The sequence below is a fragment of the Punctularia strigosozonata genome (assembly GCF_000264995.1).
Source record: "Punctularia strigosozonata HHB-11173 SS5 unplaced genomic scaffold PUNSTscaffold_14, whole genome shotgun sequence".
NCBI lineage: Eukaryota > Fungi > Basidiomycota > Agaricomycetes > Corticiales > Punctulariaceae > Punctularia > Punctularia strigosozonata.
Window position 1 is genome coordinate 465,935 of NW_006767446.1, and position 22,757 is coordinate 488,691.

The 22,757-nt window shown below is 57.6% G+C and overlaps 9 protein-coding genes across 9 annotated transcripts; 8 read left to right on the plus strand and 1 right to left on the minus strand.

Moving 5' to 3' along the window:
- Window positions 1-1,974: 1,974 nt before the first annotated feature.
- Window positions 1,975-2,529, minus strand: PUNSTDRAFT_137879 (uncharacterized protein; the record flags this gene model as incomplete). The annotated part of the gene is made up of 1 exon (XM_007387538.1): window positions 1,975-2,529. The coding sequence occupies one exon, from the start codon at window positions 2,527-2,529 to the stop codon at window positions 1,975-1,977; it is 555 nt and encodes a 184-aa protein (XP_007387600.1).
- Window positions 2,530-4,762: 2,233 nt separating this feature from the next.
- PUNSTDRAFT_38421 (uncharacterized protein) lies at window positions 4,763-5,271 on the plus strand (the record flags this gene model as incomplete). The annotated part of the gene is made up of 2 exons (XM_007387539.1): window positions 4,763-4,910; window positions 4,997-5,271. Coding segments are annotated over 2 exons (423 nt in total), but the record flags the coding sequence as incomplete, so codon positions are not given.
- Window positions 5,272-6,063: 792 nt separating this feature from the next.
- Window positions 6,064-8,911, plus strand: PUNSTDRAFT_47032 (uncharacterized protein; the record flags this gene model as incomplete). Its single annotated transcript, XM_007387540.1, has 7 exons — window positions 6,064-6,197; window positions 6,459-6,595; window positions 6,895-6,989; window positions 7,105-7,489; window positions 7,554-7,686; window positions 7,755-8,496; window positions 8,594-8,911. The coding sequence occupies 7 exons, from the start codon at window positions 6,064-6,066 to the stop codon at window positions 8,909-8,911; spliced, it is 1,944 nt and encodes a 647-aa protein (XP_007387602.1).
- Window positions 8,912-10,951: 2,040 nt separating this feature from the next.
- Window positions 10,952-11,249, plus strand: PUNSTDRAFT_137882 (uncharacterized protein; the record flags this gene model as incomplete). The annotated part of the gene is made up of 2 exons (XM_007387541.1): window positions 10,952-11,170; window positions 11,232-11,249. 2 exons carry the CDS (start codon window positions 10,952-10,954, stop codon window positions 11,247-11,249), a joined length of 237 nt encoding a protein of 78 aa, XP_007387603.1.
- A 905-nt stretch (window positions 11,250-12,154) lies between these two features.
- On the plus strand, window positions 12,155-12,832 carry PUNSTDRAFT_137883 (uncharacterized protein; the record flags this gene model as incomplete). The annotated part of the gene is made up of 1 exon (XM_007387542.1): window positions 12,155-12,832. One exon carries the CDS (start codon window positions 12,155-12,157, stop codon window positions 12,830-12,832), a length of 678 nt encoding a protein of 225 aa, XP_007387604.1.
- Window positions 12,833-14,391: 1,559 nt separating this feature from the next.
- On the plus strand, window positions 14,392-16,468 carry PUNSTDRAFT_146079 (cytochrome P450). The gene is made up of 5 exons (XM_007387543.1): window positions 14,392-14,604; window positions 14,658-14,757; window positions 14,824-15,342; window positions 15,398-15,954; window positions 16,011-16,468. The coding sequence occupies exons 1-5, from the start codon at window positions 14,405-14,407 to the stop codon at window positions 16,183-16,185; spliced, it is 1,551 nt and encodes a 516-aa protein (XP_007387605.1). The 5' UTR covers window positions 14,392-14,404; the 3' UTR covers window positions 16,186-16,468.
- A 969-nt stretch (window positions 16,469-17,437) lies between these two features.
- PUNSTDRAFT_137885 (uncharacterized protein) lies at window positions 17,438-17,737 on the plus strand (the record flags this gene model as incomplete). The annotated part of the gene is made up of 2 exons (XM_007387544.1): window positions 17,438-17,613; window positions 17,668-17,737. 2 exons carry the CDS (start codon window positions 17,438-17,440, stop codon window positions 17,735-17,737), a joined length of 246 nt encoding a protein of 81 aa, XP_007387606.1.
- Window positions 17,738-18,398: 661 nt separating this feature from the next.
- Window positions 18,399-19,495, plus strand: PUNSTDRAFT_146080 (uncharacterized protein; the record flags this gene model as incomplete). Its single annotated transcript, XM_007387545.1, has 3 exons — window positions 18,399-18,740; window positions 18,794-19,045; window positions 19,101-19,495. Exons 1-3 carry the CDS (start codon window positions 18,599-18,601, stop codon window positions 19,493-19,495), a joined length of 789 nt encoding a protein of 262 aa, XP_007387607.1. The 5' UTR covers window positions 18,399-18,598.
- A 1,053-nt stretch (window positions 19,496-20,548) lies between these two features.
- PUNSTDRAFT_35810 (uncharacterized protein) lies at window positions 20,549-20,910 on the plus strand (the record flags this gene model as incomplete). Its single annotated transcript, XM_007387546.1, has 2 exons — window positions 20,549-20,590; window positions 20,656-20,910. Coding segments are annotated over 2 exons (297 nt in total), but the record flags the coding sequence as incomplete, so codon positions are not given.
- Between the last annotated feature and the right edge of the window lie 1,847 nt (window positions 20,911-22,757).

Consider the following 22,757-nt stretch of genomic DNA (forward strand, 5'->3'; position numbering starts at 1 on the left):
AAGGGGGCATGCCGGCATGCGCGCCATAAGTATCAAAGTAACCGTTCGCGTTTATCGCCTGCGCCCGAGACCGATTCCAGTCAAAGAAGCCGCGAAGTCCATGGATTGAGTTCGAGCTCAGTTATGGGTCGCGGAGTTCTCATATTCGCATATCCCCTGTGCAACAACCAGTTGAGCCTTTGAAGCTCGAGGGAGATGGTTAGAATCCATTCCAAAGCTCAACCCAACTTAAAAGGCACCGATGCGGGTGACAGCGGAAGCAAGCGGAACCCCACCATCGGCATTTCCCGAGATGGCAACGCACATGCTATACGCAATGTGTCACAGAAACAAGTACACCGACGACATGTACCCCACGTTATTGACCTTGCTGAGTTATGTATGTAGCTAACCATTCCAATTCCCCAATAGAATAAAAGCATATCGATCAAATTTGAACACAGAACTGAGCCGAAAGAAAAAAAAAATCGCGGTTAGCCATGGATGTCACTGTATCACGAAAGGACACTGAACACCCACTCCGCTGTTCAACGCATCGATCTCGCAGCGTAAACCGGGGCAGCAGGTGAGGTCTCCGAGATTGTTACAGATCTTCGTCGCACCCATGCAAGGTCCGTTGCAGGACGGGTCCAGGAGCGGGTTGCACGGCTGTTGAGGGGCGGCGACGGTGCATCCGGCGAGCGCGACAGCCACGGCGGCGACAGCGACGATGGAGCGGAACATTGTTTTTTTGTTCTGGTTCTGTACGATTGGGTTCAGTGCCACGGACGAGCGGTTCAAAACGGTGAAGCTGCGTACAAGATCGTTGGGTGTGAAAAAGGGTTGAAGGACGATAGAGGGGTTGAGGTGCTGGTTGGCGTTGGCTCTGGGGCTGTTGTCGTCGCGACGTGCCGGCTTTTATACGTTTCTCTGCTCCTTCTTTCGAGCCGGAATATGGTAGTTCGCGAGAGCGTTGCGGTTGCAGGTTTGCTATGCTAGCTCAGCGGTCGGGTTTCCGGTGCCACCGCAAGCCTGCCATGGCGTTCGAGAGGCACATCGAAGTGGTCGAGGAGGATCTCCAGAGGGAAGACGCTTGGAGCTCCACAGGCCTGGGCCGACTAGGAGGAGGGGAAGGAGGCCGCGCTCGGTATGGCCATGTCTATCTTGGGGTGTTGCATCGCGATCCCGTGCCTTCGATCGGACGGTGGAGTATGGAGCGTGCCTGCGCCGTTGAAAATCAGCGGCGAAGACGGCGAGATCTGCCGCCACGAGCGTCGCGTGCACAGCTCAGCGGCCGGTCGCTGCCTCCGAGAGGCACGAAGCTGTCGCGCCTGTCACATTTGGGCGGGCGATGTAAATTACCGTCGAAGCGCAGATGCGGGACGGTAGCGTCGCATTCGGTAATCGCGAACGCTCGTTTGATTCCTATGGGGCTATATTTGGGAATACGACGGACAGCGAAGCAGAGCAGCGTGGTGGAGGACCTGGATACTCCACCATAGCGTTGGAAGAGGTAGCCCCCCTGGCCTAGATTCGGCATGTAGACGAAATTGGAAATCCGATACCAAGTGGGCCAAGTCGACGACGGACGTGAGTAGAGCACTGAGCATTCCATAGTCGATGACCCAGGGGAAATACGATATGCGGGAGCAAGGCTTGCAGAGGCCAGAGAGCGGCCCAATATCATCCTTAACGAACTTCGACCGATGTCGTAGTCGTCGCTTGTCAGTTATGGAAAGCAGCGAATCGACGTCCGACCTCGGAAACCCCCACGGGGAGGCGCCGAAGTCGCTCGTCGACACTCAGGAGGGGGGCAGAAGGATAGTGTTGCCAGGTATTATATTAGGATTTTACGGAGCAGTGAAAGCACCACTGATACGTTATCCGTCTTACGCTCAGGTCGGCCGCCAATTAGGCATTATCATCGGTCCGGTGAAAAGTGATGCAAGGATCTGCGAATGACCTCGGCGCTGAGCGCTATGCGGCGGCGATTCCTTATGTTCGGACTGGCCACGCGCTCGTGCGCGGCGACGCGAACTGGACGCGAAGCGCGGACGCCGTGCGGCTCTCGTTTGAGCACGCCCCAGAGCGCAGGGGCGGGCCGTCGTCGTACTGAACACGCGCACTTCTGGGCGTGAGGGAACCAGACCGCGCGCTGCGCGAGCCCGGGCCGGCAGCGGAGGAAAGGCACAGGACGTGCGCGCGCGGCGAGGTGGGGGAGAAGGTGGTGGAGGAGGAGGAGGAGGAGGACGTCGGCGGGGCAGGGGTACGGGAAGACGGGAGGAGCTGGCGTCGCCCCAGAGGAACCGGGCGGGGTCTGCGGGGCCGGGGCCGGGGCCTGGGAAAGAAGAGGGGATGGGCTTCCTTTGACCGGGAACGCTGCGAGCCGGATGCAGGGCCCGTGCGCGACGTATTGGTGCGAGTTGTCGCGGGAGAAAACAAGTTGGAGCCGGTGAGCGGCGAGCGGGCGTCGGGCGCGCGCCAGATGGGGTCGTCGCGGTAACATGTCGACGGGTGCGGGTCGACGGAAGAGGGGGTAAGGCGCGGCATTTGGGGTGAACAAGACGGCTTGGACGGAGGACGGCTGTGGCGTGGATGAAGTTAGAGGGCCTGGGTGTGGACGATGAGGGAAGTGGCTCGTGTACTGTATGTCCCCGGAGGGCTGAGGCAGTTGGCGTAGACCGTCACGCGGGAGCGTGTCCACCACGAGATGTCGTCGGCGACGAGATTCGGGCAGTTGTTCAACGGTCAGGAGAACGCATTTTTTCTTCGTGGGTGATGTACCTTGAACGAGAGACACGCCGGCCCTCCGCAGATGCAGCAGTACAGCTTCCTGTCCACTATTGGCGGGATCATTGCTGCAGGAAAGGGGTCTGAAGCGAGCACAAGGATCGTGCGCGATACTTATGCGTTCGGAGCTGAGGAAAGGCTTCGAGCGCGAGTAGCCATGCGCTCGTCAAACAAAGCCGCCTGAGGTAATCGTCGATCCAGGCGGCAGGCAACGACGCAATGCGCCAAGCCGTAGGGGATTCGAAGGAGATCATTGTCATTAGCCGCAGGGCTGTGTTTCATAGGTTGACAGTCAATGCCATGACGCAGCCTCCAGTAATGCGATGAACTTCGTCCGAAGGGGCTGAATCCTATACGCTAACGCGTCCGGCGTCCGCCTCCAAATTTGAGCCACCAGAGATAGAGTGAAGGCCCATCGAGCTCTCTGGGTAGCATGCGAGACATCGCGTGGTATTTACATACCTAGGTGTATGATGATAGCCTTCTGGACGCAGATCCGAGAGAACTGGGGCTTGCAGTGGTGCGAGACGATTGGCACTGTGATTCGCGAAAAGGTGCGCCTGTTCGTTGCGAGATCATCCCAATGGGGACAGAACAAGAACCTTTGGAAGACCATTCAAGAAAAGAACCCCGGGAGAGATGAGAAGACTAGCCGGGCGGCGATGCTGTCAATAGGTCCGGCGCTACGAGGTCAATCATCCACTCGCCCGGAAGGGCGCCTATCAGAATGTTGATCGCGATAATCAGCCATGCACGAGGTTGGGGCGCCGATAAAAGCGTATTCTGCATCTGTCAGATTGCCTGGATACTTAAAGGTGGGAGTCGCTTCGTTCCATCAACGACGAGCACGGCCTTCGTGCTAGTATTACCAATGGCCTTGATGGAGCAGGGTGTGAAGTCGCTCGTTTGTCGCGCAGATCCAGCATTCGACGATTCGAGGATACATCCCTATTCGCTTGCAAATCGCCCAGAATATCCGTCGAGTATAGAGTTTGGACTGCGGTGGCGCGCGGCGCCCAGAGGTGGCGGCGTTGACTTTTCGCCTCGGTATTTGCGAGTTCCGGAGAATATGGATACCAGAGTACGATAGGCGAAGGCAGCGCCGACTCACAGCCTATCAAGCGTGCGTGCGTGCGTGCGCGCGTCCAAGTGAGGGAAACACACGTCGACGAGGATAGCGACAAATGAACAAGTATCCCAGCTACGGCACGGCGGACCCCTGCACCTCGCGATCAGCTATTACATCGTTCAAAGGTCCGCGAAGAGCTCGTCGCATATTCTATGGCACATCGACAGCGAAGGCTGCCCAAGAAAACATATCTGTTCAGACAAGAGTAAAGAACACGGGGAACAGGTCACAAAAAAGACAAAGCTTAAAACAAAGGGTGAGTCCGCCCCGCGCCCGCCGCCACCGGATCGGCATCTCTGGCCAAAAATAGGCAAAACGTTCGGCGGGGGTCCCGGCCGAGTTTCTCCCCCTCTCGCTCGACGCTCCCCGCCGTCGCCGTGTCTCCCGTGCTGTCCCCGCCCAGGTCCCGTCTTCCTCGCCTCGCCCTCAGCCAGCCGACACACTCCTTTTCTCTCTCTCTCTCCTATCTTCCACATCTGCACGACACGAACAAGCGGATCGCTTGCTGGAACCCTATAATCTTGGGACGCAACCGACCGACCCCGCGCCAAAGAAAGAGACGACCCGCGGATAGATTCGCCACCTTAACTTTCGTCACAGCGACCCCGCCGCTTCCACTTCGTTGCTATGATGTGCATACCCAGGACGTTGTTGGGCCTGCTCGTGAGCTGGCTCATGCTCCCGTTAGCGGTTAACGCCTGTACGTCCTTCCGTTTCTCGCTCGCACTCCCACCGGCCTCGTGTGCCCGCGCGACGGCCGCGCATAGCGCATATAGACACGCACATGGGCTTGGGCGGCCCATCAGGTATCGATGGCAGCGCATATATGCTGACCACGACGACGATTGGCCCACAGACTGGGAGATCACGTATCCGAACTCGACGCAGCCGTGGGTGAACGGGCAGACGAATCACGTCTCGTGGGTGAAGGGCCTATTGGACGGCGTCCACGGGTTCGACATCGAGCTCGCGCGACTGAGCACAGACAGCCTCATCTTCCTCGCGTCCAACGGTACGTCCCCCCCACCCCCTCATCCTCATGCTCGTCCCCAACCCAGCGCCCCATCAACCCACACTGACACCGCCTCACCACCCCAGTCCCGACGAACAAGAACTTCGGGCTGAACGTCTTCCTGCAAGACGTGCCCGCCGCGGACGACTACTTCCTCGTCTTCCTCAACAGCACGCACGGCGTGACCTACGTCGTCTCGGACCGGTTCACGATCCTCGACGCCTCCTCCTCCTCCTCCGCGCTCTCCCCGCTCACGACGGCCGCGACGATCACCATCTCCGGCGGGCCGAACCCGACCGCGCAGTTCGTGACCACCTTCCCCGCGTCGGCCGCGAGCCGGGTCGAGCTCGGCGCCCGGTGGCCGGCGATGGCGCTCGCGGCCGCGACGGCGGCGGGCGCGCTGGCGGGCGCGTGGGCGGTGTTATAAGCACGCTCGCTCGATGCTCACGACGTTCTGGAGAGAGACAGGAGAGGGAGGAGAGAGAGAGAGAGAGAGGAGGCACGAACGGACATATTTGGATTCGGTTCATAGCTATCATAGTACCTTAACGCCCATCCCCCCCCCCTTCATATGTGCTCGAGCGTCTTCGTCCTCCTGGCATTCTTCACGCATCCGAATACGTTGACTATTTATCTCTTTTCTGACTACTGTACCGGCGGTGCGACTTAAACATACCGATGAGGGTTGAGTATCTTCCGATGAGCATGACGATGATCTCCGAATCTCCGTGTTCGTTGTTCTCGGGAGGCCGGCACGCGGTGTCATATCGGACGTCATCGTCAGGGCGCGCGTCCCCTCGTCGATTTGTCGATCGAATTTGAGCGAAAAAATGTGTGCGCGAAATCGACGAGCGGAAGGCGACGCGGCGTCGTCGTTTACATCCTGACTCCTGAGCCTATATATCCTCTGCTCGGGATTATATGCGCCTGCCAAGTGGGCGTTGGACGCTCGGACGACCGGAGGGTCGCAATCGGATATACGGGGGGCGCGGGTGTGAAGCGTTCCCACTGTGACTGAGCGTACCGTCCCGGTCGCGGGCGAATCACCCAGAGACGCATCGCGGCCGCTTGCTGGGGCAAATGCTCAGGGCCGCCCCCTTCCACTTTTACCTGCCTTGCTCCCCAACCACGACGACGGCGACGCAGCGACGAGATGGGACCCTACAGCGCCGGCGTGTTTAACCCGCGCATGCTCGACGCCAGCATCCGGGACATCGTCGCCCGCCTCGGCGACGATCAGAAGGCGGAGGTGCTGCTCTACGCTGCTCGGCTCATGGGCCCGGACAGGTGCGCGTACGCTGGCGTTTCTGGTCCAGTCTAGCTCACGACTAGTTCTCTCTCTCTATCCATGTCCATCTTTCTTGGCTCCAATTTACCGACTCCGACTCTCATGTCGACCTGCGCTGACCGCACACGCACCACGCCTCACCCGTCGCCACTACAAATTCGCCCACCGATAACGCTGCGCTCGACTCTCTCGCACTCTCGCTTTTCTCGCCACTTCCCACTCACTCGCTCGGGACGGGCCGACGCGGGTTGCGGGCACAGCTCTAGATCGCTCGTCGAGAACGCGGTCCAATCCTGCCTCCAGATCCCGGCCCTCTCGCCCACCAACCAGGCCAAGGCCCGGCTCCTGCGCGTCAAGGCCAGGCTCGCCGCAGGCGTGCATCAAGGCGTGCACCAAGGTTCGTCTCCTCTCCCATTTAACAAACATATTTCCATTTTTCCTCCTGCCCGTGTCCGTCCTTCTTTCTGGATTTTTTTTCCTTTCCGTCGTCCATTGTTGTTGCCGTTCCCATCGCTCTTACGCGCGTCGCTTCCGTGCTGCCGTGCCCGTTGCCGTTGGACCTTCCCCCATCGGCTTCCTTGGTCTCTCCCCCTTCCACCGCTACCGTCACCATCATCCACATCTTGTCCGCAACCCCCTCCTTGCCCTGTCGGTAACAGGGCAACGGCCAGCGCTGATTGATCATGGTCACCACAGAGCTCCAGGCCATCCTCGCGCTCGACCCTGATCACCCGGATGCGAAGGCGCTCCTTTTCCGCGGGCGGCCCCAGCCCAATGGCGGCCCTTGCCAGGTACGCGTCCCCCTTCGCCCCTCTCCGCCTCCTTCTCCTTCCTCCTCCGTTCTCCGCACCTTCTTCCCGTCCCCCTTCGCCGTCGTCTAGATCCCCTTCGCTGACGCTCGCCCAGCAGACCCTCCAGTTCCACAGCGGCCCGCGCTTCTCGACCGAAATCTGGCGCGAGATCCTCTCCCACCTCCCCCGGCGCGACCTCAAATCCGTCCTCGCCGTCCAGCACGGCATCTCGCGCATCGCCGGCCGGCTGCTCTTCCGCGAGCTCGACCTCCACTTCGGCGTGCTCCCGCCGCGGTTCGCCCGCCCCGCGTCCGACGAGGACGACAAGGAGAGGAAGGTGGACGAGGTGAGGGAGACGGCCGAGCTCGAACGGTGGCACGCGAAGCGCTGCGCGGACGTGTTGACGCGCGTCATCGTCGACCCCGAGTTCGCGCGCGTGGTGAAGACGCTGCGCATCATCGCGCCTCTGAAGGAGGACAGCATCATGACCTTCCAGACCGGTACGGTCTCTACCTCGCATCTGCGCATACCGATTCGACGGGTGATGGCTGACGCGCGGGGCAGGCATGCTCGCGAACGCGCTCCCGAAGCTCGTCAACCTCCAAAACCTCTGCTGCCAAGCGCGGTACGCCGACATGGTCGCCATCCTCGCCATCCTCCAAGCTTCGACGCCCAAGATCCAAGGCCTCTCGCTCACGTACGTTGCCCCCTCCCCTCTCACTTCCCTCTTCGTTCCACCGACCGGTCTAACCCCGCGCCCCGCAGCCCGATCGACTTCGCCGAAGCGATCCACGCCCCGAACCTGCGGCACCTCACCCAGCTCGCGTACCAGACCACCGACCCGCGCGCGCCGCCGCCCGGCGCGCTCATCGCGCAAAACCGGGACTCGCTCCGCGCCGCGCGCCTGCACGGCCCCTCGTGGTCGATCCCGGGCCCGGCGCTCCCGCTCCTGCCCGACGCGAAGGACGGCGGCGTGGACGCGTACCCGTTCCGGCTCGGCCAGCTGACCTCGCTCCGGTTCGACGGCTTCGCGCGCGACGCGGGCGCGCTCGCCGCCGTGCTCGAGCACGGCCGCGCGCTCGAGACGCTCGCGCTCGAGCTCCACCTCGACTGCGCGCTCTCCGGCGCGTTCCGCAAGGCGGCGGCGCAGGGCGGCCGGGCGGGGGCGCTGCCGCGCCTGCGGCGGTTCGCGTTCGCGGTGACGGCGGTGAGCGGGAACGTGCCCGCGGACCCGGCGCTGTTCCCGGCGCTGTGCGATTTCGTGAGGAACAGGCAGGGGTTGAGGTGGCTGAGGTTGAGGGCGCCGGGGAGCTTGAGCGGGCAGAGGAAGCTGGGGTACGACGCGGCGGTGTGGGGCGTGTTGCCGAGCTTGCCCGGGCTGAGGGGTCTGGGGATGACGATGCCGGAGAGCGTGGCGCCGCAGTTGGCGATGTGGTTGATACCGAGGGGGTTGAGGGCGCTGAGCTTGTGGGATTTCCCGACGGGGGACCCGGTCGGGTTCGTGCAGGTGCGGATTCTCTCTCCCGGCTGCGTTTTGCCCCATCCTTTTTTGCCCGGATCCGAGGGAGCTGAATCGTGTGCTCTCTCTCTCTCTCTCGGAACAGCAATTGAGGGGAGGCGTGCCGCCGACGTTGAAGTTTGTCGAGCTGGACACGGCGCCGTCGGCGATGCTGCCCCGGATCGTGCAAGAGGGCTTCCCGATGGTGAACGTCGTGTGCGCGGGGGACACGTACTGGTCGGTGAAACAGCCCAAGGCGGAGGACGTCCCCGTCGGTGATTCAGCGGACGGTAAAGAGGGGAATGGCCTCGTGCTCGAGCGCTGGTCTGAGCGGCGGGTGCGGTATTACGCGAGGGAGTGGTTGGAGTGGTACGGATGCGAGGACGCGCGATGGCCCGGGTTCGAGGACTTTGACGATGTTTAGGATGCCCGATGCGAAGGTGGGAACACGTGGGTGGGTGACGGCACGGTGCGACGACGACGACGACGCAGAAGGAATTAAGGAAAAAAACGGATCAAAAGACAACGTCTCTGCTTTCGCTTTCGGTACGCGATATCGTAGAATTCTCGCCTTGCTTTCAGGTCGCTTTGTTTGTGTGTGTGTGCTTTCTCTTTGGATATATCATGCACGATACTGCTCCTGATCACGAACCGTGTAACTGTAGCTATAGAACACAAACGGATTGTGTTTCGCGTTCGACGTGTGCGGCGACGATGTATAGTCCCTTGTTCGTTGGCGCCCTGTCGTGGCGCATGAGGGAGGCCTGTGCGTCGGGAACCATAAGCCTCGGCCGTTCATCCTTCCGCTCGGTATCGGTTAGGATTGCTGGGATGGTACGCATCTCGCTCGTCTCGAAATATCAGGCGTTGACTTGAACGAACTGCAGGGGAGCAGATCTTCCTCGTTTCGAATGCAATGTGCCAGGCTGGAGGACCTTTTGGGCACTGGGATATTGATTAGACCCCCGGGGTGTGGCCTGGCTGTCAGAATACGTTCAACTTATAGCCATTGTATCTCGCACGAGGGATGTATGGTACGCATGTTATCACAATTCATCGACTCCTCATAACTTATGCTGAAACAGCTCAAAAGCTCACGAGCTTGGTCCTAGCTAATTACAGCCTCCCGCAACGAACGCGGACACACAGTCTCCAGCTGTGTACCATTTTCAGCACCTAAAACAATATTCACGCACAAAGATAACGTGTCCCTGCTGCTTCTGGTACATACACATCAACTCCGCACCCTCGCTCCTGAACACGGTGCAGGTGACAGCCACGGCCTACTTCTCCGATCCCCCCCCCTCCCGGCGTCCGGCTAAATGGCATTCCATAGCTCACCACTCCGTTTGCGTCCAAGTCCGCGTGCTCTCAGGCTATCATCGGCGTCGTCTGCCACAGGGACGCCACATACCTCAGGTGAACAACCGCATTGAACCACATGCCCTCGATTCTCCCTACACCGGCTCTCCCTTAGCTCTCACGCGTTGCTGTCGTCGTTCAATTTTTGGCACAAGCAACGGAGGCTTTCCGTGGTGATTGATTGATCTTTGTCTCAGTTATATTCGAAGTGGACCCTCAATGCCGTTATCGCCCTGGCCGGACAACGTTGCATGTGCTCGCCCTGTGTGCGGATGAAGGAGAACGTTCCTAGTACTCACGGAATGCCCTCGACAGGTGGTTCGATGACAGAGTCAGTACACACACGGAGGCAGCGGTGGCGACGAAGCCAACACGGGAAGCAACAAAATTCTCCGGATATGCGGTTCATCCGCTGCGAGCGCCAGCGATCATAGCGCTCAGGTGAGCCCCCCCTCCCCTCCGCCTATCTCTTCGTGCGCATATGCGCAGTCGATTACACCCTGAACTATGGTCGGGTACCACCCGAACAGAAGCCTACGTTTTGGAATGCGATTTGCCATACCGCACCCTTACTTCCACACAATGCCCCGTTTCCCGCCCAAGCACGAGAAGCCCAACATTTTGCGCCTCGTGCGGGCGCTGACTCGGTGCTGAGCTGCATTGGAGAATATCTGGCCGCCACCGCTGCTCAGGCTGGCTGTCCATGCAATTACTCAAAGCACTTTCGTACGAACCCCAATCTCGGAGCCTGGGATGACATGGACGTCATAATACCTCGCTCGTTCTCTTTCTGTACGTCTTCCATTTTTATTGTCCCTGAATCACTCTCATATGCACCAGGATCGCTACGCCAAATACTGCGGTGACATCGGAACCAGACGGCTCATCCACGTAGCGAAGCGAGCACTCGTAACGGCTACATTGCATACAACACGAGGAGGGACAGGAAACAGTATAAAGGCCATCGCAAGTCAACGGCAATGCTCCAGAGCCAAAGCAACAACAGTTAACACTCTACCAGCCCGCGCAGTTCACCAACAATCTCGTACGCCTTCGCCATACCCAATACTCGTCGTTACTGACCCCGAGATTGCATAGAACAATGTTACGCTCCATCGTCACTCTTGCCGTCGCCGTTGTCGCCCTCGCCGGCTTCTCCATCGCAGCCCCTCAGGAGTGCGACCCGCTCACAGACCCGTCCTGCCCCCTGTCCTGCATCGGAGAGGGTAAGCTCTGCACCACCATGGGAACGGCCACTTGCTGCCCCGGCACTATCTGCCAGACCATCCTGCCGGAGATGATCGGCGATGTTGATATTGGCGTACGTTTGCTTGATATCTCGTCAGGTCCCCGTCGCTGACTGTCACTGTCTTCTAACTTAGTTCTGCGCCTCGGCTTGATGCTCGAGCGGTGTCCGACTTCGGATTGTTCTGTCTCTTATTTCGGGATGTCGGAAGGAGAAAGAAAGGGGGTAGTGAATGATCCTTTGGAGCATATAGTGCGACTTGTACGCAGCGGAAACTGGAATTCTTGCTTAACTGATATATCATCGTTTACAAGAACTGAGTGATAAACGACGGGGCGATGTATAAAAGGTTACGAATCTCGTGGTGCAACGTCAAATACACTGACCAAAACCAAGACACGGCACGACACTAAACGTGCCCAACCCCCATGGCGAATATGAATGTCCCGAAGAACGCGAGTGTGCCAAAGTTGCAGGACAAAATCACCTGGATAAATACGAATCAGGAGCAGCGCGTGCCAGGGTTGAAAAAGAGACTGGTCTGCCTGAGCTCCCAAATGAGGGCAGATACGGAAGGATGAGGAACAATGTTTGACTGAACGTCCGATTCAAGACGGTTACACGTGACAGACGTGTATGAGATGGTAAGAACTCACCAAAAAAGCCTCATACGAGCAAATCATCGCAAGAATTGTGAAACTATACATTACTCCATCGGAGCATGTCCATATCATTGATATACGCACCCGACCCGTCGCACATCTCTATCTGCAGAATATTTTCATATCTTTGGAGAAGCCTAAAAGTCGCCCAGAGTAATTAAAATCTTTAAATAAGACATAGAAGTGTTGCAAAATAGTCTACATGGCGTTAGATGGGGTGCAGCGAGCGCCTGCACCGAGTTGTGAGGCACACGGCGTTTCGAGGATAGAGAAGCGGGGATGCCGACCGATTGAGTAGGCCTATGGCCAGACTCAAAGGGTGAGAAATAACAAGGTGAAAAAGATGGTTCGAGGGTCGTCCGAGGCCGGAGAAGCACATGAGACACAAAAAAGCAGGATGAGGCGGGGAGCGAAGGAGCGATTACCGCAAAAGGGAATTCACACGCCCAAAGAGGGAACGTGGCGGTGTGGCTCTCGGTCCGCATGGGCCAAGGTTAAGGCCAAATATCCGCTCCAGATCCAACTTTGGGAGGGCGTCGACTTGCTGTCCCTCCGATACGGGTACGACGCGGACGACGAGGCTGGACGGTGGATTGATGGACCGGACGATGAGTACGTGCACGAGGAGGAGAACGGCATCACGCACCTCAAGCGCCCGGATCACTTTCCCCCGATCCATGAACACATCTTGCCGTTCCGTTGCCCTTCAGACGTCGGGCTCAACATCCTTTCTTACCTTGACGGTCCTTCCCTCCCCGCACTCCAGCTCGTCTCCCGCGCCTGGCGTGACACCATGTGCTGCCGACTTGCTCAACGCTGCCTCTGGTACCCCCTTGCCAGGCAGTATCGCTTCACGCCGACGGACACCGATTGGACGCGCAGTGCGGAGGCGGTGCGGCAGACGCGCTCATCGCCCGCGCGAAGGTCCGTAGTGGACTGGCGCAGGCACTACAAGGACTGCTGGAACAGTCTCAACATGCGCAACCGAACTCGTATCTTCCGGGCCGTGTGGAATATCAGCCATCGCCTTGGCCATTGCGGATGCAAGGAGGGCTCTCCGACCTGTCGACCCTAAAGGGGGCTTTGTATCGGGTTCTTAAACTGCTGTCGTGGGTCGCATTCGACGCTCCAACGGCACGTAAATCTACATTATCTCGATTGTTGACGACCCTGCAATATGCAGCATGCATGCGCAGGAGCCCTCAGCCTCGGCGCGAATTGATATTGGTGCAGGCTCGCGTACTATGTAGCCTTTTTTAACCTCCATCATTAATCAATATCTACTCTGTTTCCGAGCCTGTCGGACCAGGATATTGTCCTACAATAAGAATATAATATCGCCGTCCGAGCCAGAGCATCCGGGAAGTTCCGTACGATTCGTTGGCAGGATGCTTGTGAGAAGAATCACATGATCGTTGACAAATTTCCCGTCTTCATCCGCGCCCCGACTCGCATGCTTCAACCTCCTCCTACAGCAGCCTAGCCGGCCCTTGTACACTGTGACCACTTAGGCAATATTGTGCTGTGAGTCTGCGTTCCTCACGGACCCGAGTGATGATTCATATCGACCTTTACCACATTCCGACCTTTCATGGGGACGACCTTATTGATTTCAGCCTTGGCTGACTACCTCAACCCTTCGCACTTTCGCACTTTTCACGTTATTTGCTAACGCCTTCGCATCCTTCTCTAGGATGTACGCCGCGCCGAAATGTAACGGAAAACTACGTGGTGAGTATCTTATCGCGTGTTCAGCCTCCTTTTCCCCTACTTCCGCGATGAAAAAACTATCGATGGGCGGACAGAATAGCGCTCAGTCTACACCAAACTCTCCCGGTGTACAAATGTGGAGGGGGGCTTGAGTGCTTGTTGATTTCATCGAATACCTGATTTTGTTTCACGTTGCTCTTTCCCACTCGTTATGTTCCTATACTGACCACATGTTTCCCCTAGATACATGTCTTATCCTACACGATGGCACCTTTCCCGCTGGCGCCCACTTTGTGACCGACTCATCTTCGGTCAGCTTAATTTCATCATTATACCCCTGGTATTCACTCTTCGTGCGAGACTCGACCGCGCGGAGAGTTGCTAATGCAGGGGGATACGAAACGGGTTCATCTCAACACTCCATATCATGCTCTGATGACAGGCGATTTATTCGGTTGGACTGCGATGCTGTTACGCTGGTCTGACCTTACGGTTCGCCTCACATCCCAATCTGGATCCCCTACGTAATGTTATGGTAGTAAGTGTTGTTATCATGTTAGTTTTGACAATGCATGTTCTTCTCGATTTTCGCATTGGGCGATATGACCTTTGCGCGTGTCGGGCGCATCGTCGTGAACTCTGAGTTGATATGCCTTCCTCGTACGACTCTATCAGGCACCCGTTGGTACTGTCTGTTGCCCGAGGTTGTCCTTGAGTTCGAAGTAACACGGAACTGTATATGCATCAGCCAGCCGAGTACCCGACGCTCGGTACTTCGACCATAAAACCTGGACAGCAGAAAGCAGTATCTGTCGTGTCATGTAGATGACGGTTCCGGAGAATTGTCGAGATACGGTTGCTGGAGGAGCGCGGCGAACGCGAGCTCTGATCAGCGCACTTGAGACTTCTCGCTCCGGTCCTCCACGACGTCGCCACCATGGACACCGTCAACAAAGCGTTAGCCAGCTTGACTGGCAATGAGATCGCCCTTTCGCTCGCTGTTGTCCTGTTGGTCGCGATTGCTCGGTCGTCCGCGAAGCGCAACGATGGTCCGCCCCTAGTTCCCTACCTTGTGCCATGGGTCGGTTCAGCAGTCACGATGGGGAAGGACCCAGACGCCTTCTTTACGATGGCAAAGTGAGTTGACCGCGGTCCACTGTGGAATGGACCACTGAATGTCGGCTATGCAGGGAGAAGTTCGGCGCCATGTTCGCAGTCAAGTCCATAGGCCAAAAGCTGACCTACGTTACGGACCCTGCGCTCATTTCAGCCGTATACCGAGACCCGAAGGTGAGTCACATCATTTGCTCTTAGGTCCTCTAAATGCGCCGTCATCTTGACTATATGCGCATATAGTCCTTCGAATTCACCCCCATTCGCTTGGACATCTCCCAGAAGATATTCGCTCTCTCGCACGGCGTGTGCAACGACGGATGGATGACGGGCGACTACTTCTCAATGCACCACCGGGCTCTGTCTCCAAGCGGCATCCAACCCCTCTTAGCGTCCTACACCACACACGCTATATCATGCATATCTGAAGCATTGTCCGCATTACCCCCATCCACCTCCGCCGGCTCATCCCCCTCCTGCAAGACATCCCTGGCCCCTCTCATCGTGCCGCCTGCTTTCTACTCCGCCGCCCACACCTTCTTCGGCGCGTCCTTCCCCGCGAAAGACGTTTACGGCGACTTTCGCACGTTCGACGGCTCGTTCCACCTCATGCTCGCCGGCGCCCCCAAATGGCTCGTCTCGGCGCCGCACGACGCGTACGCGCGTATCCTGGATAAAGTCGAGCGCTTCCTTGACGGCCCGCACGAGGACGTGTGTCAACTGATGCACGACACGGAGATCGGCGCGAGGGCGCAAGGATGGGTACGTCTTGGCGGTATCCTCCGCTTTCGTTAGAACCAACGCGTTTTTTGGGCAGGGCAAACGTGACATCGCTGCGGCCTTCGCATCCGACCTTTGGGCGCTCGAGGCGAACGCGATCTGGGCCGTATATTGGGTCATCGCGCTATGCCTTCAGCAGTCTCACGGGCTCGAGCCGCTCGTGAAAGAGCTTCAGGAGGCCCGCGCTGCGTGGTCCGCCGCAAACCCTTCCTCACCCTTTCCCTCCGACCTCTTGGATCCAAGCGCTGCGGTCACCATAACCTCGTTCATCGCGACGTCTTCACTCCCTCTTCTTACCTCCTCCATATACGAAGCGTTGCGCTACGCCACGTCATCGTTCTCCATCCGCCGTGTCACGCGTGACCTCGTGTTCCCCACCAATCCCGAAGCGTTCGGCTTGGAGCGCTCGTACTCGTTTACGGAGGGCGAGAGGATTGTGTGCGCCACGCGGGCGGTGCACCAAGACAAGGGAATTCACGACGATGCGGAGGAGTTCAAGTTCGACAGATACGCGGGGTGCAAGATGAACGAGGGCAAGATGGGAAGAAGCCAGTTTTTGCCGTTCGGAGGAGGTGTGTCGATGTGCGAGGGCAGGTGCGCGGTGTCCATCTCCTCGTCAAAGCATGGCTTGTTGTTGACGCTCTTTTCAGGCACTTCGCGTTGGGAGAGATCAAGACGTACCTTACGATATTGCTGTTATCGGCTACGTTTGAGGTCGATTCTGGTTCGTCCGCAAGACCCGTCCTCTTGAAAGAGCGAATCGGGGTGGGAATCATGCCTCCGAAGGGCGACCTCGATGTCATCGTCCGACGGAGGGAAAACTGAAACACAATCACGTCTGCGTGCTATCCTTGCTATCGCGAGCATACCCCGCGCTTTTTGGGCCCACGGATACGTGACCTTAGTGGTTAAAGACTCACCTCAAGGCAGTCGAAAGGCTCGCACGACGTTTGTTACGTATCCATACTTCATGGTTTCGTGGACCATCCCGCCACTATCCCCATTGACCGACTTCTTTATGTGCTGGACAGGTGTTGTTTTACTCATCGGAACGTTGAACGTGCGATGTTGTTCTGATTGAATAGATTGTATGGATCATTCAGAGGGCGGACAGCCTACGTCGACTTCTCTGTTGCCCTTGGAACGCTCCACGTTCTCCACCAAAACTCACAAACCCACAATCGTCAACCTCGACTGCATGAGCCTCGATGTAAGTCAAGTTTGTGAACACTGACGAGGGACAGGACTACGATAGATTCGACAGTTTGTGTTGCGAGATTAGCTCTCGAACAATGCATCCTCGATGTCGACACGTCGTTACCAGCCCTACGGGCGGGCCTTCAATCGTCTCCCGAGGACAAACAAGCCAGGCTGAGCTAGCAAAAACATCACTCGTTCATCACGACCTTCACGGGTCCCCCGCGGCCGACAGTCTTGAGGAAGTAGTGAGACTAGGAAGCGAAGTAATGGCTCCTGCGGACGACACTTCGATTAGCGTGATCTCGATCACGATCCGTGATTGTGTTGGTTTCGCTTTGTTTCGATGATTCAAACAGAGCAGCACGCTACGGGACCTTGATGAAGCGATTGCAGTTCATAGGAGTGCTCTCGCGTACCGGGTATCTGCATGTCTTGCATATTGGCCTTCTTTGCATGGCATCAGGCAAGCGCTGCTTTGGTGTCATCTTCATCGAGGCGACAGGCAAGCACTGGAAGAGGTTATCACGTCCCTGCGTCAGGCAATCCGCGAAGATGCCTTGTCAATCACCGATCGTGCTCCGTCAAGTGGTGTCAGGCGATTTTTTTATTGCACCAATTTGACATCGATTAGCAGCTCGATGTTGCTTATGAGGGTGTGGAATGGGCACGCACGGAAGGCCCGAGAATGGACTCTGCCCTCCCATGTGGAATTGAAGCCAACGTCCTCCTAGTAGCTCCGCCAGGGGTTCCTGGCATGGCTCCAGTGCCTATAGCAACCGTATAGGTGGTTCAGCTTTCCCGGATGCTTCCTCAGGAGAAAACAACCGTCCTGGAACATCGAGATGCATTGCCGTATCCGGACCACGGTCAAGACACAATGCTCAGTTACGTGCAACGTGCTCTGCCGCACTTGACCATTCTGCACCTTGCTTGCCATGCCGCGCAGCACAAGAGAAATCCTATTGAAAGCGGTTTCTATCTCCCTGACGAGACCGTGCATCTAGCTGCGGCGATGTTGTTCACCGGCTTTCGCAGCGTCGTCGGCACCATGTGGTGTGTTTGAAAACGACGCCTTCTATACGCTATATCGTTCTGACCTTTTCATAGGCAAATGCTCGACGCCCACGGCCCGGAAGAATCGAAGCAGGTCTACGGACCATTGTTCGGGATCCGATAGGTTACCGCCAGTTACCGCCAGAAAGTGTTCCAATCGTTTTTGACTTTGCTCCCCGTCATCTCCGTAACGGCGGAGCATCTCCAGACCGCTCGGTGACATATGTACACATTGGCGTCTGAATGCCGGGTACTTTTTGATTTGTAGTGTACCTATACGATGAAGTCATCGATCTTCGATAGGCTGTTGAACGGCATGTGACCTTCACCTACCAACTTACTCGCGACTGCATCCCCAAGTCTCGTAAGAACCATCTTGCGGTTGGGTAGTGTACGAACTTGTGCATTACCGTGTGGACGATGACAAATAAACGATATAAGCGCTCAATCGTGAGAATAATTATTCTTTTCTGTATCCGAGCGCTGAGCGCTGGATCCTTGCCACTGCCAGGGACGACCACCTCCATCGTTTTCGGAACCGGTCGCGCCTCTATGACTGCATTCAGATTTCAACACGCATCCGCCCTGTCGCCAAATTTGCTTGCCCGCCGTTTCACTCGATGATGTCGCACAACATTGCGTGCTTTCCCGAAAGGGCAGCATCCGCCGTCCTTTAGCGCTCCGAGACCGCTCCCGAGCCTGATACACGCAGAAAAGTGCCACTGGAGGTGGCGCTCACGTATTTTACCGCGCGGTGCATGGCGCGCAGAGCGGCCAAAGAATCGCCGGGATGAACCTCGTCCGCGACAAACAATGGCTGGATCGGAGCGGATACGATCGACCTTGGATGGTTTCGCCTCAGCAGGCGTTTCCGTCGACTCCAACTGCAGGCTTCTAGAGCCCTTGCGGGTACGACGTAGAGGTGGAAAAACTCAACGGGGGAGCGGGACAGTGGATGGGGAGGGTATAAAACTGTGATCGTTGGATGGCAGGAGACACCCCAGAAGCACCTCAAGTCATTTACCAGTCTCGACGCAGCAATCAGTTCGACATGTTCTCTTCCGCGTTCTCCGCCTTCGTCGTTCTCGCTATGGCGAGTTCCGTCCTTGGCGCTCCTCAGGCGGTTGGTGAGTATATGCGCTTCTTTCAAGCACGCTATTTCATCTGACTACATCACCAGCTTCCTCCAGCGATGTCGTCACGAGCGCGAGCTTAGACTCTGTGTCTAACACGGTTACCCCGGCAGCGACCCCGGCATCAGCCACGAAAAGTCACTTCGCGTTCCCTACGGACGGGCCGATCGCCAGTCTGGAGCAGAAGTTTTCGAGTTTGCTGAGCAGATTCCCGATACCGACGTCGGGCGCTGAGCTTCAAGCCGAAATTTCCAGCTTCCTTGCCGAGATTCCGCGACCCACCTCCGGCTCGGGCTTTGGTATGCTGAGATCTTCGACATGATTTGTCTGGACGCGCTAACACATCCGTCGTAGATTCGAGCAGCTCTGTCGCGAGCTCCACCCTTGACTCAGCATCCACTTCTGCTACGGAGAGTTCCTCCGGCCTCTCACGTCGCGGCTTGTTCAAGCCCAACTTCTACGCGACGACCACCACCGTTCCATTGACGATCACCCACACCGCTACCGTTACCGACGTTGTTGGCACCGTCACCGTCACTGCGACTGTGACGGACGCCTCCCGCCGCCGCATCACCCCGCTGCGTCCGCTCTTCCAGGGCACGCTCACCGTGACTGACAAAGTGTTTGTCACCGCGACCGCAACTACCAGCCTGACCGAAACCGTCACCGATACTGTCACCGTCTCCGCTACAGGATCGGCCACGGATGCATCTACTTCTGCTACCGCATCCGTCGACGACCTAGATTAAGTGTTCACACGCACATAGACCCGTTCGTGATGTAGCCCAGCCGTCGAAATGATGTAGAAGATTGCAGACCGTATAGTCATAGTGTACGATATGAACAGAAACGGCTTATGGAAATACTCTTGTACTGTAGCTCCGTTTCCATATTGTTTGATGATTCTGACGCGATACTTAACCTTGAGTATGTTAACCCATCCGCGAAGTCCTCGTCAATCGGCGGCGAAGAATCGCGGCATTTGGTGGCTATGCTCAGTGTGCGCACGTGATTTGCTTACATAACGCCATGGTCGCTTCAAAAAGCGTGATGTGGCCGTGATCTCCACGAGACCTACCTCTCCCCTCCCCGTGACTCCCCCGCGCGACTTCCCCTGCCCCTGCGCGCCTTGCTCAGATAATACAATTTCCGATTCACATCACCAGCATAGATAATCTATCGACAGCTCGCTTTGCACAATGTCTACCAGCGCGCCAACGACGGACCCTGCATTGAACGGCGCCCAGCTGACTCCAAGCGCTGTACCCAATGGTGCCGTGCCCACCATGCCCGTCATGGACCAGACCCACCTCATGGAGCTCATCAAGTCAATACCTGGTGTCCTCAACAAGGTGAGCTGCTTGCCATTCTCCCATTCCCGACGGCGACGCGCCCACCCCCCCCGGCCCGGATCTGAAACAGGAAAAACGGCTGATCGAATCAACGTTCTTCCCCAGCTTTCGGAAAAGGGCAACATCGAAGAAGCCGCGGCGACCCTCCGCGACCTGTCGCAGCAGCCGTACCCGGGCGCGGCGCCGGTGCAGCCGCCGCTGGGTCACTACCAGCTCCCGCAGGGGTTCCCGCACATGACCGAGGCCGGGCCCTCGTCGCACCCGAATGGGCCGCCGAACCTCGGCCAGGTCCCCGGGCCTGCGCCCCCTATGCAGCCTATGCAGCCCGAGGAGCAGGGCAGCGAAGGCGAGGATGGCGAGCGCGGCGGAAGCCAGTCACCGTCGCGCGGGGGCTCGCAGCAGCCCGGCGGCTCGGGGAAGAGCCGCTCGCGGAGCGGGCGAAGCGCGAACATGTCGAACGACGAGTGGGCGAGGCAGCGCAAAGATAACCACGTTAGTGATCCCTTATCCTTCCGAGGTACCGAGACAGTATACTGACGGGGTACTTGTTATCGCAGAAAGAGGTCGAGCGCCGACGCAGGGGCAATATCAACGACGGCATCAACGAGCTTGGCCGGATCGTGCCGAATGGGACGGGCGAGAAGGCGAAGGGCGCGATCCTATCGCGCGCGGTGCAGTACATTCACCATCTGAAGGAGAACGAGGCGCGGAACATCGAGAAGTGGACGCTCGAGAAGCTGCTCATGGACCAGGCGATGGGCGACCTTCAGGCGCAGCTGGAGGAAGTGAGGAGAGCGTGGGAGGAGGAGCGGCATGCGCGCCAGCGACTTGAGACGGAGCTCGAGGTGCTCCGAGGGATGACGGCGGGCCAGCAGCAGCATGCGGCGGCGGGGTTGGTGGCGGCAGTGGCGCAGCAGCAGCAACAACAACAGCAGCAGCAGCATCAGCAGCAGGCGGCTGTGGTGAACGATGCGAACCCGAAGGAGGAAGGCGACACCGCCAAGAGGAGGCGGGAGGACGATCCTGAGGGCGTTGACGGCGGCGAAAAGCGACCGAGAGTGGAATGAGTTCTGCAAGTCGGCTTTGTGCTTGATCGTGTTGTGGGTTTCCCGGGATTGGACGTTTTTCGTGTTGTCGAACAAGATGTGTATCATAACTAATTCGTACGCGTCGATTCCCAGTCTAGTAGTGTATAACAGCGATGCATTTTTTGGCCCAGTTTCTTCGCACTGTGTGGTCGTGGTCGAGTGTGAGGTGCGGGATCAATGCATATGTCACGCACGACTTGCACAAAGGCGGCAGGTGCCGACAGGAGAGGGCGTCCCCTTTCGGAAAGATAATTAGGGGCAAGTGCTGTCGGTGATGGCTTTCCGTCGCTGATCGTTGACCTGGTATGGACGGTCGGATAGGATCGCCACCATCATAATAGACAGCGAGAATCAGGATCGACGTTCATCGCGTTGACGCCAACATGTCTCGTTGTCAGGACGGGACGAGCGGTCGCGAGCGCCGAAGCCAACAACATCATTGTTCGGTAACCCTCGCGCCAATTACCAGGGGTTTTGGCGTTACGTGCCCTAATCAGCGACATACGGTGGATACCAGAATGATGATGTTAGTGCCCTTGCTGGCGCAAGTTGGCGCACAACGCGACGATCTTTTACGTGCCTGCGGTAACCTCGCACCCGATGGCCTGACTCCCGTCGATAGTGCATATTATCGTTGTAATGACAACCGTTTGGTTGACATCGCAAGGTACACCGTACTCAGGTACCTCAACACGTGTGTCCAGGGAGCGTCCGTCCGTGACAAATGAGATCGCCAGAAGCGCGGAGGGACCTCAACATGGAGTGTTGACCGAGACAGGGGCATTGCTGTCGGTGCGCCATGTAGCAATTTAAGGAGTGCAGGTATGACGCGGGGAGGAGCGGGGTGTCGGATCAATAGCGTATACATATGAGCTAGGGCTTCTCAACAGGGGGCTCGGGGTTCTTCAACGGAGTGCGGATGCAACGACGCGACAGGAGTCTGCCCAACTAAGGTCATCAGCTATTGGAATGCTGAACGACGCGGTCCCTGAGGTGGTTAAATTTCCCCTCCGCCACACTGATTACGTCGGCGTCGCGGTGGGTTGGCACGCCATCGATAAGCACCGATATGCTTGGTAGAGCAATCCCGTATGAGGCATAATCGCGCAGCTGACGCGGGGTCCAGTCCGGTAGTCAAATTCGGATTCCAAGAATACATGCAGAGTCGTTTTGGCGGAGAATTATACCCTGAGGATGATGATGCGGGTTGGCAGAAGGCGAGAGAAAAATCATTCCGATTGCGCCATGAACCTTGGTACTGTGGTGACCTTCTTGCGCGATAACGCTGCGCATAACGCCGTCCGTCCGTCTCTAGAACATGACGCTGTTCGAGCTCGGAACTCCTTCGGATCCTATACTTTCCATCAGTGGTATCATCGTAGCGCGGCATCGCGGCAAGACAGTCAAAAATAAGACACCATCCATACTTACCGTTTCCCGTTCCTACTTACGGCATCTCTGAGGACCGGATGGTGCCACGTCATGGGCCTGAAGAGCACACATGGCGGCGTGGTCCTGTGAACCCCGAGCCCAGTCTTGGGCGCACCCTGGCTACATGCGAGTTAGTATGA

Bases quoted from the DNA above. Each gene is read 5' to 3' on its own strand.
- PUNSTDRAFT_146079 (XM_007387543.1), top strand. From the start codon at position 14,405: ATGGACACCGTCAACAAAGCGTTAGCCAGCTTGACTGGCAATGAGATC. The intron at 14,758-14,823 runs GTGAGTCACATC...ATGCGCATATAG, and splicing joins CCGTATACCGAGACCCGAAG to TCCTTCGAATTCACCCCCAT. The intron at 15,343-15,397 runs GTACGTCTTGGC...TTTTTTGGGCAG, and splicing joins GCGCGAGGGCGCAAGGATGG to GGCAAACGTGACATCGCTGC.